At 55.3% G+C, this 14,709-nt stretch overlaps 4 protein-coding genes across 4 annotated transcripts; 1 reads left to right on the top strand and 3 right to left on the bottom strand.

Annotated features, from left to right (window-relative positions):
* Positions 1-578: 578 nt before the first annotated feature.
* ACO1O0_006401 (uncharacterized protein) lies at positions 579-1,697 on the bottom strand (the record flags this gene model as incomplete). Its single annotated transcript, XM_083195794.1, has 1 exon — positions 579-1,697. One exon carries the CDS (start codon positions 1,695-1,697, stop codon positions 579-581), a length of 1,119 nt encoding a protein of 372 aa, XP_083048810.1.
* Positions 1,698-5,875: 4,178 nt separating this feature from the next.
* PBP1 (uncharacterized protein) lies at positions 5,876-8,567 on the bottom strand (the record flags this gene model as incomplete). Its single annotated transcript, XM_083195793.1, has 3 exons — positions 5,876-8,021; positions 8,077-8,449; positions 8,507-8,567. The coding sequence occupies 3 exons, from the start codon at positions 8,565-8,567 to the stop codon at positions 5,876-5,878; spliced, it is 2,580 nt and encodes an 859-aa protein (XP_083048809.1).
* Positions 8,568-10,321: 1,754 nt separating this feature from the next.
* On the bottom strand, positions 10,322-11,860 carry QCR2 (ubiquinol--cytochrome-c reductase subunit 2; the record flags this gene model as incomplete). The annotated part of the gene is made up of 4 exons (XM_083195792.1): positions 10,322-10,417; positions 10,474-11,318; positions 11,375-11,549; positions 11,603-11,860. 4 exons carry the CDS (start codon positions 11,858-11,860, stop codon positions 10,322-10,324), a joined length of 1,374 nt encoding a protein of 457 aa, XP_083048808.1.
* A 493-nt stretch (positions 11,861-12,353) lies between these two features.
* On the top strand, positions 12,354-14,495 carry RPC82 (DNA-directed RNA polymerase III subunit C82; the record flags this gene model as incomplete). Its single annotated transcript, XM_083195791.1, has 4 exons — positions 12,354-12,362; positions 12,422-12,484; positions 12,559-13,263; positions 13,317-14,495. 4 exons carry the CDS (start codon positions 12,354-12,356, stop codon positions 14,493-14,495), a joined length of 1,956 nt encoding a protein of 651 aa, XP_083048807.1.
* Positions 14,496-14,709: the final 214 nt, after the last annotated feature.

Below are 14,709 nucleotides of genomic sequence, written 5' to 3'. Positions count from 1 at the left end.
AGCCACACCACCGCGCCTCGAATCGGGAAGACCGAAACGGTGCCTCCTTTTCAACCGAATGAAAGGCGTGACTCCAACAAGGACATTGTCGCTTTGTGTCGAATTGTTTGGAAATGGTGGCACGCTTTTTCCGCTATTTTCTCGCACTTTACTTGGCAGTTTCTATCTAAGACAAAAAAAAGTTTCGGCCTACAGCCATTCATATTCATCCCATCCATTCCATGGCACGTTTCATTATTGGAATCACACATTCATTTCACTTCACTTTCGAAGAGGCACAGTTTTTCTCCCATCGATCTGGATTTCCATCCCCATCTGTCTGAGACTAGCTACCACTGAAATCAGTGAGTAGCCCATTGTCAATCCCAACTCCAGATCATGCGTTTAAGCCCTTTCCCCACCTGTGAGCAAAAGGGGGCAATGTGCGTTTTCTCTCTCAAGAAATCAAGTATGTACTCGAACAGTGAGAGAGTCCCCTGAAAAAAGAAAGCAATGAACCAAAACACCTTCCCAAGTCCCAAAAGTTTGCCAGTTCGTTTCCCTTTTTTTCCGATCCAGGTATTCGAGCCGCGGAGGACCTAGGCGCGCCAGTTCTTGCCAGGGGACTTCTCGCGGGCGATGAGCAGGTTGCTGCTCCGGCCAGGGGTGCAGGTGGTGCCTGTGTGGACGTCCATCAACTCCGACCACACGCCAGAGGCGCATCGTTGGAACTGAGAACCGCCCACGCAGTTCCACTCACCTTCCGCGCCACAGGCCTCGCCCTTGGTCATGGCGCCGTTAGTTGGCGCCGGTGTAGTGGCGGTCGTTGTCACGGTTATGAAGACGCCGCCGGGCCTGCGAGTTGGCGAGGCGAGGCTCGTTGGAGCGGACACTGTTGGCGTGGTCTTAGAATCGGAAGACTCGGGAGACGAAGGAGAAGGAGAAGAAACGGGAGACTGAGATGACGAAGAAGAAGAAACGGAATACGACGAAGGAGAAAGAGGATCGGGAAGTACTGACAGCTTCTTGCCCGCGGCGCAGCTGCCCACGGGAGGAGCAGTCTCGCCATCGCCGGCATTGCGGGTGACATCAGGGCCGGGGTTGGGGAACTCAACGTCCTTGGTCTCCGTGGTGGTGCAGCCGTTGCCAACGTTGGCGACGAACATGTCAGGGCGGCTGGAAAAGGGGTCGCTGGGAGCACGCTTGGTCTGCTGGACGGAGCTACCAATGGTGACTGAAGCACAGTTCATGTACATCTCGCGGTTACCGAGGTTGTTGAACCAGGTCCAGGCGAACAGAGCGTCACCGGCAGGGGTGTCGTTGGGGACGGTGAAGTCGTAGTTGGTGTCGCCAGTAGCGGCAGGGCAGTCGCCAATGTAGGAGTGGATGACGGTCCAGCTAGATCCCTGGTCGAAGGAAAGGGAGATCTGGCAGCTGCCGCCAGCGTGGATGGTGCCGCCGGTGATGGTCATCTGGTAGGACTGGCCAGGGGTATAGGTGGTGACAGACTTGCCCTGATCAGTGCCCAGGAGAGAGTGGTAGCCCTTGCAAGGGAAGTTGCTGCCATCCTGGGAGAGGGGGCTGGTCATGGAGTAGTCGACATCGGTGGTGAAGTCGTTGAACTTGGAGCGCAGAGGAGGAGGCTGGCTGATCTCCATGTGGGCAGCGCTGAGGCCGGCAAGGCCAAGGACAGCGGAGAGAGTGGCGACGGTCTTCATGTTGAGTTGAGGTTGTTGGGGTTTCCTGGAGATTTGGTGTTGGACGTTTGGTTTGAGAAGAAGGAAGAAGGTTGCAGGTTGCAAGTTTGAAAGGATCGAAAGGGGCCTTTTTATCTAGAAAAGAGCGTTTTTGTGTCAGTGATTTGCCAGTGCGAGCAGTGCGAGTGGAAGGGAGACGTCTGCTGCCAGCTGGCAACAGTTGTCAGGCAGTTGTACCAGAGTTCTACTCCGTGAATGGCTGGGTTGTTCAGAGGGAACGTGAAATCTTGTTCGCAGAACAAAGATAGCAGTGAAGGCTGGTAGTTGGAATTCTAGCACCGGGCTGGAGAGTGAGGTAGGGAGTACAGGAGACAGGAGACGAAGAGGAGGTCACTGGCATTCCTTATATATTCATCGTGGATGGATGGTCAACGGAGGCCAACAGAGGCCAACAGAGGCCAATGGAGGCCAATGGAGACCAAGGGTACGTATCAGGCAACTATGATAGTAGAGGGTAGCATGATACACGCGCTTGGCTTCTCGATCGATGCAGCCATTCATGCAGGAGGCGGTTGACTTGCCATGCTTGAAGATTGATGGGACGGCAGACTAGGAGCAGGAGCCATGAGGCCCAGTCGGCCGATGGTGTCGAAGACCATGGGTTGACGGGGCCACACAGACACATGCTACGTTGTAGCCTTGTAGACTGGTGGTTGGACCGTTGGACCCTGGTTGGAGACGCCGATGCTCTGGTGACTTAGTCCCCCGGTCCCCCGGTGATGGTCCCCCGGTGATGGTCTCTCCCCCCACATGGCTAGAGGGACGAAACGACGTCAAACGGGGGTGGGTGTCGCGGCTTCTGGCCGCACCTCTGCAGCGGGAAAGGGCTGCGATCGTCCACGGCCATCTACAGCCACCGACTCACCCCCGAGTCAAAATCCCGGAGCAGGCGCCCATGGGTCGCCAGGGCCTCCAGAGCGGAGCATCGGCGCTTGTGCTGGAATACGGCGGATCTCTCTGATGCTGGATGGAGACGAGGACGGTAGGTACGTACCTAAAACGTAGCACTGGCAGGAGCAGAGCCGTGCACTGGGGACCAATCATATCGTCAGGCGCCTGGAGCCGTGAAACGCTTGCTCCAACAACAAGAAGGCTACAAAGACAAAATTGGAACAGTTACTGGTATCAATCATTGAACCATCATCCATGATCCCACCGTTGTCTTCGATTGTTCCAAGCCAAGTCTCGGTGAAACACATCCGCGTAACCGGGCACTGACACGCCTTCCACAACATTCCATCACGCTCATGGCTTCTACACGTCTCGTTCCTCCTCATGGCCACGCGCCTGCCTGTGTCCTGATGAAGAATGCCACATGCGGAAGGTGGGCACCCAGATCCATCCTATTCCATCCTCCAGTTCCGAGACAGCACAAACCCATCCCCACGGCCCGTCGTCACCCATCGTCTGATAGACTTGCCCATGGATCACGTTGGATGCGCACGATCGCATTCTAGATTTTTAGTTTATACTAGCACTCGCCATGCGCCTCATGCTCGTCATCTCATGCCGTGCTCCGGTAGGAGTCGCCTCCATGTGTCGGATCATCGTCTTTATCGGCTCGAGGGTCTTCATCAGCTTTGCGCCTTGGCTGTAGGTTGGCTGGTGGCCCCTCGGCGTCACATCCGCTGCATCCTATTCCTCCGTTGCGCACCCATGTTGATCGTCACCTGCCAGTTCAGTGCTGTCAAATGTCAATGTCAGGTACGACTACTCGTAGGCTGCAAGGCTGAAATGCCCAGTTTTCTCCTCATACTACTACGAAGTACCAGGCCAGTACGGATACTATTGCCCATTAGTAACGCATCCTCGAAACTCCAATTCTCCGACAACAACGCTACATTCTCACGACAAGGTGAAACAATGACCGACTCGACGCCAACGTCAATACGTAATGCGTACGCATGATAACTCACTGGTAGTAGCATAGTACGAATACCTGACCACTTAATCAAGGTACGTACATTCCAAGTTACCGGTACAGTTCCCTACCGGTACATACTTGCATTTACTCCGTACAGGTATGGACATCACTATTCGGCTGTCTCGATTAGCCCGCACTGCCTAAATCCTTCCCAGGTCCCCTGATTCCATACCGATCCTGCACCAGCAACCACTGTGATTCATCCTCCGACTCCTCCCTCCCAAAAGCAAGTTTCGAAACACCTTTGCCCTCCCCTATCCCACCTATCCCACCCACCCTCACCGCCGCACATGCTCTCCTTTGCCGCCACAGACCTCAGGTGGTTTGTCTGTATTCTATTCACAGTAGCGGTCCTCTTACCAGTAGCTGCACGAGGGCCCCGTCTGCCACTCATATTCCCCCTTGACACCTGCACCTTGCGCCATGTACTACGACTGGCCACGTCTATCCATCAAGCGCCGGCACCAGCTCCCATCCATTGTAAAACGGCACATGCTGCCCGGTCTTAGCCTCTCTCTCGGTGTCTGCTATTAATTTTTGTCCGCCAGCCCTGGTAAACTGGTCCCCAGCCTAGGGGAGGATTCTCAATTTTCTCTCAGTCCAGAGCTAAGTTGCTCTTCCCTAGGCTATTACTACTACTATGTACTAGTACTAGCCTACTTAGTATGTAGGTGAAGTTGTCTCTCAGGTTGCATTCCCCTCCCGTCACGTCCCCTGCTTGGCGCCCCAAACCGTACAGGCCTTCCTCTTCGAGAAGCTTGAAACTCGGTCCAAGAGGTTAGATCGCTATCCGTTCGGCACTAGTATCCTCGGTGCCTACCAGCAATATCGCATTTTACGTATACGTGCTTGGCCAAGGCAGCACCCCAGCTCCACCCGGCACCGGCTCTTCCCCAAGTTCCCAGATGCACCTGCATATGCCAATATTCACCCGTATCCGATGCCGGGCAATGAGAACCCCATACAGGACCCCCTTGTCCATTCGACGGTTCGGTAAATGCCAATAATTCTACGGTAACAAAAGACGGGCATTAGGCAGGGACGGGTGTAGGTATGTACTACCATGTACGTAAGACGGTAATAAGAGGGAGTACCTATGCCATGCCTCAGGAGTTAGAACCTCCCTCCACAAGTCCACATGGCAGCGCGCGCGCATCCAAACTTGAACTAACGTAACGTAACCTCCCCCATCCCCAGTCTCCGTCCTAGCTCCAGCCTCGAAACTCCAAGTTGCAAGCTCTCCCCCTCCCATCCAACCATCCCAGAGGCCTCGTTATCATTCGCCTCACCCCACATTCACAGTATCACGCCAAGGACACCACCATGAGAGCTAATCTCTTCTGTTCGCATGCCAACTAGTCAACAATTCGCTAATGATATCATTAGCTACGGATACACATCCACCACCACCCCATGCTCTCTCCCGTCACCAGGCCTAAAGCTGCCCGAGTCTGGTCACCGCTCGGCACATGGCATCGGCTCCAGGAGATTCCCAGGGCTTGCCGTCCATCGCGCTACACCAATTCGACCGCGCCAAGGACCTCTGCACAACAAACATCTCGATCGAACACCCAGTACGATGATCCCCCTCCGCTTCTGTGCGTAAATCATTCGGCCAAGAAGACAAATGTCACCTTTTCTTCTGGCATAACGTTCCACCTGCGATAACAATAAGTCCCAGCATGGAGCTTCTGCATCACCTGGCCTCGCCAGTGTAGCTGTCGAGCGGGCACATGTCTCCCATCTATGATCGTGATGCATACTGATGCTCCAAATATCAACTATATGCTACCTCGCAGCTCCGCGGCCGGTCGGTCCTTGGCCATGCCGGAGCGGCGGAGCAAAACTAAAATCGTGTCGCAGCCTGTGGGCTCCGCCAAGACAAATGCAGCGTTCTGTGAGAGTATTTGATCCCGGACTCACAGGCCATGCCTCTCACTTAGCTTCATCGGAACCCTCGGGTTGTCGGTTCTGGCCAGTGGCTGGCTGAGTTGCATGGCTACTCTGCGAAGCCTGTCGCTGTAGGCCTTGAGCGCTCTGATTCCGGCCGTAGGCGTTGCTCCCACCCCGCTGTTGGTGGTGAGCCGCGTGCTGGTGCACCTGCTGAGGGCTGGTCCCCAACTGCTGGGGCCCGTGGTGGTTGCCGTGATACCCGCGCGGGTGTGACACTGCTACCGAGTCAGCCATTGGTTGGTGACCACCATCAGACAAGGCTTTACTGACTTGGTCCGCCGGGCTGTTGCTGCCCATGACCGTACGTCGGCTGGCTGTACTGGACGCCCGGGCTCATGGCGTACATCTGTCCCTGCTGGGAACCTTGATGAGCCATCATGGGCGCGACTGGCCGTCCGGGGCTGGGGTAGCCACTTGCTCCCGGACCCGGCTGCGGGGGGCCTCCAGGTGGCATGAACTGGGGGTGGCTCCCCGGATACATCATTTGCGGGCCGCCGACCATGCCTTGCGGTCCGGGCATGAACTGAGGCTGCATCATCATGGGACTTCCCATCTGACCTTGTTGGGGTGGCATATACTGCGCGTTACCAGAATAGCCTCTGAACTGGCCCATCTGCGGGTTGCCTGGGCCCATGAAGACGGGTTGATTATAGGGGACCTGCGCTGGAGAGTTCATGCCTGGGTACGCCATGGCCGCCTGGCCAAGTCGAGGTGAGGCATACGACTGTGCCGAGTTCGAGTGTACCATCCTATGATCGTCGTGTCCATACGGCTGGTGCGGCCCTGGGCCGTGCTGGGGGTTGTGCATCTGCATATGAGACATGTGTGGTGACTGCCGCGGTCCCATATTGGGGCCTCCATGCTGAAGATGGAAAGGAAGTTGGTGTTGGTGAGGCATCTGGGGTGCCGCGTTTGGAGGATTAGGCGTTGCCAGTGTTGAGCTCGGGAAGGGCTGGCGTTCAAAGTACTCCTTGTAGGTCAGGTGCATGGTCGAGTCAGGTTTCTCGTCGTCCTTCAGCTGTCGCCACGTAGGCAGGGTGTCGTATGATGGACGCAGGCCACCGTTGTCGTCCCAGTTACGCCCTTGGGGAGGAGTCGCTTCCTTTATTTTACTGAGAATGTTGCATTTCTTGATATCAACAGCTTTTGTCTTGCGGCGAATCAACTGGCCCCCTCCAGCCGCCTCAGAGACATGATTGACTGCAGAGCGCGGGCTAGAATTAGCGCTTGGGTGACTACTAGGGTTGAAAGCCGCGGCGAACGGACTGGGCCGGAACTCGTGGCTGTTCGGGTTCAACTTGTTAGCACCCATATGCGCAGGTACACCACTGGGACGACGACTGAAGTTGGGGTCGACATTGTTCGCCGGTCCAGTTGGAGGAGCACGAATTTCCGGGTTAGGACCGTGCTGGTGAGCGACCGGGGGCTGGGACCACCTCTGCTGCTCGGCAGCACGGATCCGGTAAGCAAGAGTGCCAGCAGCCGGTTGGGGAGGAGGCATATGCTGTGGCCCACCACGATTGTTACCGTAGGGGCGATGTGGCTGCGGGGGGTACTGTTGTCGGTGGCCAGCATGCCGGTTCTGGGCTGCACCTTGAGAAGACATCTGGGCATTGGGTCCCCGAGGTGCGCGGTTGTCTCCCGTATTCTTGGCTGAGCTCTGCTCTCCCGACTTTGTCTGTGTTGTCTCCTTGGCCGGGTTGGACTTATCTTTGACGGCGGCTTCCGCCGCTTTGGACTTTGCAACTTCCTCGGCGTTCTTGATGGCTTTGGCCTGAATCTCCTTTTGCTTGGCTGGATCTTTGGCGATGATGGAAACCAAATCCCCGGGGACAGGCGTTGACAGCTTAAAGCTATTGGCAAATTTCTTCAGCTCGGTCAACTTAACCTCCTTGTCTGCCTTCGCCTTACTAGTGCGGACTTTCTGGGCCGTCTCCCGCTGCTGGCTAGCAAAAGATTTGAACGAATTCAAAACATCACGCTCCACGGTTGAGGTAGCGCTGGGAGTGCCATCTTTGACCTGGGGCGAAAGATTTCGGCTATTTGAAGCTGAGCTGCGCCCGGAAGTAGTAGCCTTGTCGGCGGACTTAGTATCGGCCCTTACAGGTGCCAGAGCTGCTGTGGTATCGCCAGCTTGGCCATCACCGGGGCCTTGTGTAGGTTTGGAAACATCCGCCTTGGGGGGTGCTCCGTTCCTGATAGACTCAGAGGGCTGGCCATTGCCTTCCTCAGGCGCCGGTGTCGGTTGCTTCTTGCCGGGAACCTTGATCTGGGACGAGATGATGGCAGGATCAACGGGTGCGCCCTTCACTGTGGAATGGCCTGTCGGGGGTCTCTTTGCCGGTGGAGTGTATTTGTTGTCCCGGCCACCTAGAGGAGGAAAGTCCTGTCGACGGACGCCACTGTATCTGTAGATTATTGTTAGTGCGGGGCAAGAAAGATGCTGGGGATGTGTGAACTCACTTGTCTTCTTCATTATCGCCGTCGTTTTCGCCACCAGCGACGTAGTCCATCATACGTTCCTCGGCAACGTGGCTTGTGGCCGCTGCGCTGCGCTCAATCTCGCGTGCCTTCTTATCCGCTGCGACGATCCTCTCCCGGTGTTGCGGGTGGCTCTTGTCAATAGTCGTAGTGTACATGTTTTCATCGTAGTCCGTCTTCAACCCAAAAAGTCTTTCATTCTCAGCAAATTGGTCCCATGGCGCACTGTTCGCTGACTTCTCCAAGCTGGCGTCGAATGCGTTATTCGTATCGGGCACCCAAGGCTGGAGGACTCTTTCGTTTCCGAATCGGCTGCTTGATATCGCTGCATCGGTTCGGAATGCAGATCGATTACCTGGAAGACGTGAAAAGTCAGCGAAGAGATCAGAAACAGTCGGCGAGAAGTGCTCACCGTTTTGGCCCCTTGCTGCACTTCCAGCGCCAGCTGCGCCGTCCTTCTTTCCCGCAGGCATTCTGAGAGATGCTGATTTGTGTGCTGTTTCTCGAACGATATGCCGGAAGTCCTTATGGATTCTACCATACGAGAAAAAGCGGTGTCAGAATTCTGCGCTGCTGTGTCGCACGAGAGGAGCGTTTTCGAAAGCTGTGGGAATGCCTATCGAGGAGAAACGGGAGACGATCGGCTGTGTCTATACTTGTTAGTGGTGGCCAGAATAAATAAGCAACAGTGGAATAACGACTTCGAAAGTAAAATCGAGGTTGGCAGGGCGAGGAAAGAAGGTTTTGTGTGTAACGTTGGCAAAATTGCTGAATTCCGGAGATCTGTGGGGGGTGTGGCAGGAGCTTGTGCATCATGCCCGTGATTCAAAGCGATACCACGCTCGGGACAGGTGGGAAGGGAAGTGAATGAGTTGGAACGAACCTCCTAGAAATAATCGATGGAGTCAGTGTGTCACTTGAGAATGAACACCGATTCGGGCTGGTCTGAGGGATGCGGAGGCTCGAAAAAAGGATCTCGTCCTGCCCGAGACAACGGGGGATCAGCAGGAGCGTCGGGCAAGAGGTATAGTCGATTGAAGTGAGCGCAGGAGCTTGTCGTCCCCGGCATCTACTTAGCTCGATGGCGCGAAAGCTCCCGGGGTAGGCAAAGGATGCTGGACGGATGGTCGAGGGCTGAGGTCGATGGACGTACCTGTGGGAGGATAGAGAGAAGAAGCGAGAGACGATAAACCCAAAAGAAGAACCAAGCGCAGCTTGTTTCCGTCACGATTGCCTCGCAATGGGCAGAGGGTGCATGGAGACGGGTGAGGTCCTTAGGAGAGGGGAGATGGGGGACGAAGGGAAGAGGAACAGAGCAACGAGGACGCCTCCAAATGTGTGTCGCATGTGGTGAAGTGTGGACGGGAGATGTGGTTGTGAGGCTTTGTTTTCCCCCCTACCTCGATGTCGGCGAACCCTGTCGGTTGACCTGCTCTAGGTTGGGCGCCTGCGGGGAGCTAGCGAGAAAGTGGTCTGGTGCGGGTGCTGAGGTGTGCTGAGGTACTATAGTCTAGAGAGCAACGATAGAGCAACAGCAAACCAACAGTAGAACCCGTGGTGCCGCAGCCGCCGCAGGGCTAGTCCCCGGGACCCGGAAAAAAAAAGAGGCGACGAGCTCGACGGGTGGGTGGCTGGAACCTGGAAGCCCTGCAACAACCTCTGCAAGATTGGGGAAGCACAGCGCCCAAGAGGGTCCAGAGGCGAGACACCATCCAACTCAACAGCCAAATCACCGTGGAAAGCTGCTCTCTGCAGGTGCAATCGTCACTCGAGGTACGTCTTTGTTTCAGGTACCTTATCTTGCAGTCCAATGTCTGCACCTGCGGCAAACGACGGGGGAATGACGGCACTGGTGCTTGCTCTCTGCATGTCACGGTGCATCACTAGTAGTTACTGAACTCAAAACTCCAGTCAGTGGCTGCGGTGGCGCTGAGGCTGTCATCTCGTACCAAAGTAGGTACTCGTTCCCGTACCACATCATACCCGCATCAACACAGGCGTGCCCGGATCGCAGTTCGATACTCAGTAATACCTTAGACAACATGTCAATAACCAGCATAAACAAGCACATCAATACAAGTGTCAACATGTTACAACCCTACAACGAAAGAGACAGATGGTGAACAAAGGAATTCTTCTACAGATATTCACAAATGAAGAACCCAGAGAAGCTCCCCATCTAGACTTTGACTGTTGGTACAAGCGATTGCGCCCATCGACTCTCCATCTATACCCGAAGACCGATCTGCTCAGCGTAAGGCAGCAGGAAGAGGTCACCCACGGACGAAACCGAGGCCTTACCCTCCAGCAGAGTCTTGGCAGCCTGTGAAGTGTATCAGCGACTTGTCCTTCAGGTCGGTCAGATCGGGTTCCACTTACAGCCTTCACCTTCTCAGCAGTCACAGACTCGATGCCCTGCACCAGGCTGGCCGGCTCGAACGCCTTGCCAGCGTTGACGATACCGGATCCGACGAGGTGCAGCGTAGGCTCACGCAGCTGGGTCTCGTCCAGAGCATTGAACTTGGCGTTGGCAATGGCCTTGGACACATCCTCCTTGCTAACAGAGCCGTTGGCAATGCTCTCCAGGGCCTTGACGGTCGCCTCAGCACCCTGGCGGACGGCAGCGGCAGGGCCGGAGAGCTGGATAGTCAGGAGACCAGCGTCAGAGTAAGCCAGGTTCGAGGTCGAGATGGAGAGGCCAGTGATATCCGCAGTGGCCTTGGAGAGCAGGCTGTATCCGGGAGCCCACTTGATGGTAGACTGGCCACCGAGGAGCGCGGCCAGCACGGCAATCTCAGGCTTGGGGGCGGTGTAGGAGGAGCCGGGGAAGGCAATGACCATGGCGTTGCCTCCGGTGTGGCTCGCGCGCTGCTCACCACCGTGGTACTTGGAAGCCTGCGACTCGAACTTCTGGCCGGACTGAGACTCGGCTTGGACATCCTTGAAGAACTGGCCGACCCACTTGGAGAGGCTCTCGGGGGCAGCACCATCGGCGACGACAGCCAGGTTGGGCTTCGCGTAGACGGCATCGGAAAAGCTGGCAATGTACTCCTCGTTCAGGTACTTCTTGTAGGGGGTGGAAGGCGTAGGGTAGACGGAAGCGCCAAGGCCGGTGTGGAACGCAACGGAGTGGGCGTTGTCGAGGGCGACAGCGGGAACATCGGCGTAGAAAGCGGCCTGCTTAAGGCGGAGGACGCGCTCAACCTCCTCGTGGAACTCGTGCGCTATGTTTGGGTCAACATAAAACCAAGTCAGCCAGCCATAGTTGAAGTGGTCTTACTCGTGTACTTGGTCATCGACACGACCTCGGCCAGGAGCTCGGCAAAGTAGGGGAGGTCATCGCGGAGGAAGCTAGCCTCGAGCACGAGGGCTTCACGAGTGTGCGAGGCACCCAATTGACCGCCGAGAAGCTCGGACTCGCGGGTGATTCGGAGAGCAGAGCGTCGCTGGGTGTTCTTCCGGGGCAAATTAGCTCAAAGCGTTCGCATGCCATATCGACTATCCTCACCTTGAACGCGAACTCCTCCAGACCAACGGTCAGACCAGGCAGCGGCTGGTATCTCGTACCGGCCTTGGCAACGATGGCGAGCTTAGTGGTCGGGCCGTGGGCGTCGCGCGAGGCGACCTTGAGCCCAGAAATATCCGAGGTCTCAAAAGCTCCAGTCGAAGCGGCGGCGGCAAACGACCGCTGCTGCAGCGACTGGGCGCCCCACGACCGACGGGCGGCCTGCTGCGCGTGCCTCGCGAGAGATGATCTCGAGATCATTGTCGAGCGTGATGTCGAAGGGAATTGACAGTCCTTTGGCCGTCGTGATGGCAGAATTGGTCCCAGAAGAAGTGCCTCGTCGAAAAGCTCCCGTCTAATTTTCGGGCCCCCGGAGAGGGAAGATCCAGGCATGAGAATCACGTGATAACTCGCTCCAATGCCGAAGTACCACAGAGGTCTCTCGCATAGCCTATCCGCCCGTTCGTCTCGATTAAAGGCACCTACAAGGTACAGCTGCTTATTCCGATCACTGCCAGTGGCTCCGTCCACCCCACCTGTTAAGGAAGCTTCACTTACACCACCACTGCGACGAAAAATTGTTGCGACACCACCACCTGCGCACTTCAACGACAGACACTCACCCAACCCCGCTACTCGCTTATTTCGGCCCCCGCATTCAGACGTGTGGAAGCGCCGCGACAGACATCAATGCCTCCTAGGTAGTAATTGTGACAGCTCTAGAGATAGTGAGAGGATCTCTAGGAGCAGAGCAATGCTTGTTGTGAGTCGGTTCCAGCAATCATCCCACTTGACTCCAGGTGCTGACTACCACTGTGCCAGACCAAACATGCCGCCGAGCTTTGTGCTCTCCTAGTCAACGATCTTCATGGCGAACTCCCGTCGGTATGTCGTTCCCTTTCAAGCGTTGCCCGCCAGCTACACTGTGCTCTTCGTCAATAGTGCTAAGCCCTTCGTAGCGAATCCTTATTGCGTTGCTCACCAAAGGGCGATCGACCGTCCCGCAATTGGGCCAGCATACATCTCTGAATCCTCGACAACTCCGCAACGGATTGGCTGTTCTTTTTCAGCAGAACTTATTATACACCCGCACCGATCCCGACACAAAAATCACAACGTACGACGCGAACCCCGATGCTTGCTACAGCCTTGTTAGATCGGGAAAAATACTCGAGGCCATTGATAGACAGTTTGGCCCCTCCGAACGCGAGCTTGTCCAAACTCTGCTACAGCTAGGCCATGCTCGCATACATGATCTCAGCCAGGCCTTTGCTTCAAGGAACCATCACGCCAACGGAAACACAAATGGATCCCATAATGGCGCCCGGATATCATCTACCAATGACCTCCTAGTTGCTCTCGGCCGCCTAATTCAGGCAGACGTCATCGAGACTGTCCGACCAGAATCATTTCGGAACCCAGTCGACGTCTTTCATGAAATCAAACACGACGTTACCAAGACAGCTCCAGGAGAAAAATCCACCAAAACCAAAACTGAACAACACGAGCAGATTCTGAATAGATGGCGTGCGTACCGGGAACAGGGCAAAGGTCTAAAGAGACAACTCGACCAGACCCGAGGCTCTTCAGCCAAGAGGCGAAAACTTTATAACGGGCGGGCCGCCAATGGGGATTTTGAAGACGAGTCCGTTCCCCAACTCAGCGTAAGACTCTTCGCTCTTGTGTTCTTCAGCATTATTCCCTAACAATTGTCTAGCCCAACATTATTGTCAGAGTCAATCACGAAAGGTGCTTGGTTGAGCTGCGAAACCGAAAATTGGCAGAAGTGGCCGCAGATGCTCTAGGAGAGGTCACCGGCGAGATTTACCACACATTGCTAAGCCTCCTGACAGTGGAGTTCGCGAAATGCCGACCAGATTCCTTGGTTGAAGACGATACTCCAGACCCGCAACTCACTGTGACTACATTGGACATCCTGGATCATCTCGATGACTCGGTCAATGTTTCCATCGGAATCGGCAAAGTTTCTAAGGATAAGCTCAATGTTTCCAGCGCCGAGAAACTGCGCGCAGCTCCGCCGCAGTCAGATGATGAGTCAGATAATTCGGACATAGATGAGCCAGTCCCACGTCCAGCAAGGCCCATGGGCTCAATTGACGACGATGACTCCGATGAGGAGGAGGATGACGATGACAGCGACGAGGAAGACGATATTGGCCAACAAAGGTCTGCCTCATCGTTGAAGGCGAACGGCGGTCGGCAAACAAAGGTGAAATTTAAGGAAGAAGCAGCACCCCCACTCAGTCGATTAGACCAGATGCGGCAGCACTTGCTACTCCTCAAAGAGAGCAAACACCAGTTCATTCGCCATTGTGGCACGCAAGGTCGCGGCCAGTGGACAGTGGATTTCAAGCAGCTCATGCACAGACTTAGAGATATCGAGTTGGATGCCTTCATTGAGCAAGCGTTTGACCGTCATGGCCTTCGACTCACGCGAATTCTACGAGAGAAGGGGAAACTTGACGAGAAGATGCTCCACACGGCGGCACTCATGAAGAAGTCAGAGGTGCAGGAGAAGATGCTCGCGATGCAGATGGCAGGGGTGGTGGACATACAGGAAGTCCCCAAAGACAGCAGCCGCCTAGCCAATCGCACCATGTTCTTCTGGTACTTTGATGGGGATCGGGCGGAGGCGCAGCTTCTAGACGACCTATACAAGACCATGGTGCGATGCCTACAGACTCTTGAAGTCCAGAGGCATAAGGAGAAGAATATCTTATCCTTTGTGGAGCGAAAAGACGTACAAGGAAAAGAGGAGGAGGTCATGACAGCGGAGCACTACAACAAGTACAATCAGCACTTGGAGGTGGTGGAGAAACTGCTAGGCCAGGTGATGCGGTTGGACGACATGGTAGGCGTGTTTCGGGACTTTTGAGACACCAGAATGAGGGTGTTGGCGAGGTTGGGAGGTTTTTATCATCGATGAGAGATGTGCAAAGAATCAGCCAGGAATTGATGCTTTGTAAGAGTAGCACGAGTTGCAAAAATTGCAACGGCATTCATAATACCGGGAGTCAAACGACAGAGTTTGGTTTTTAACAGGTTATACGAAACATGCATTGTTTGTATCTTGGGGGTCTTCCTGGTGA

This window comes from Amphichorda felina, assembly GCF_050947745.1.
Source record: "Amphichorda felina strain 45539 chromosome Unknown scaffold_6, whole genome shotgun sequence".
Taxonomy (NCBI): domain Eukaryota; kingdom Fungi; phylum Ascomycota; class Sordariomycetes; order Hypocreales; family Bionectriaceae; genus Amphichorda; species Amphichorda felina.
Note: the sequence above shows the minus strand (reverse complement) of the source record. Positions and strands in the feature narration are given on the sequence as shown.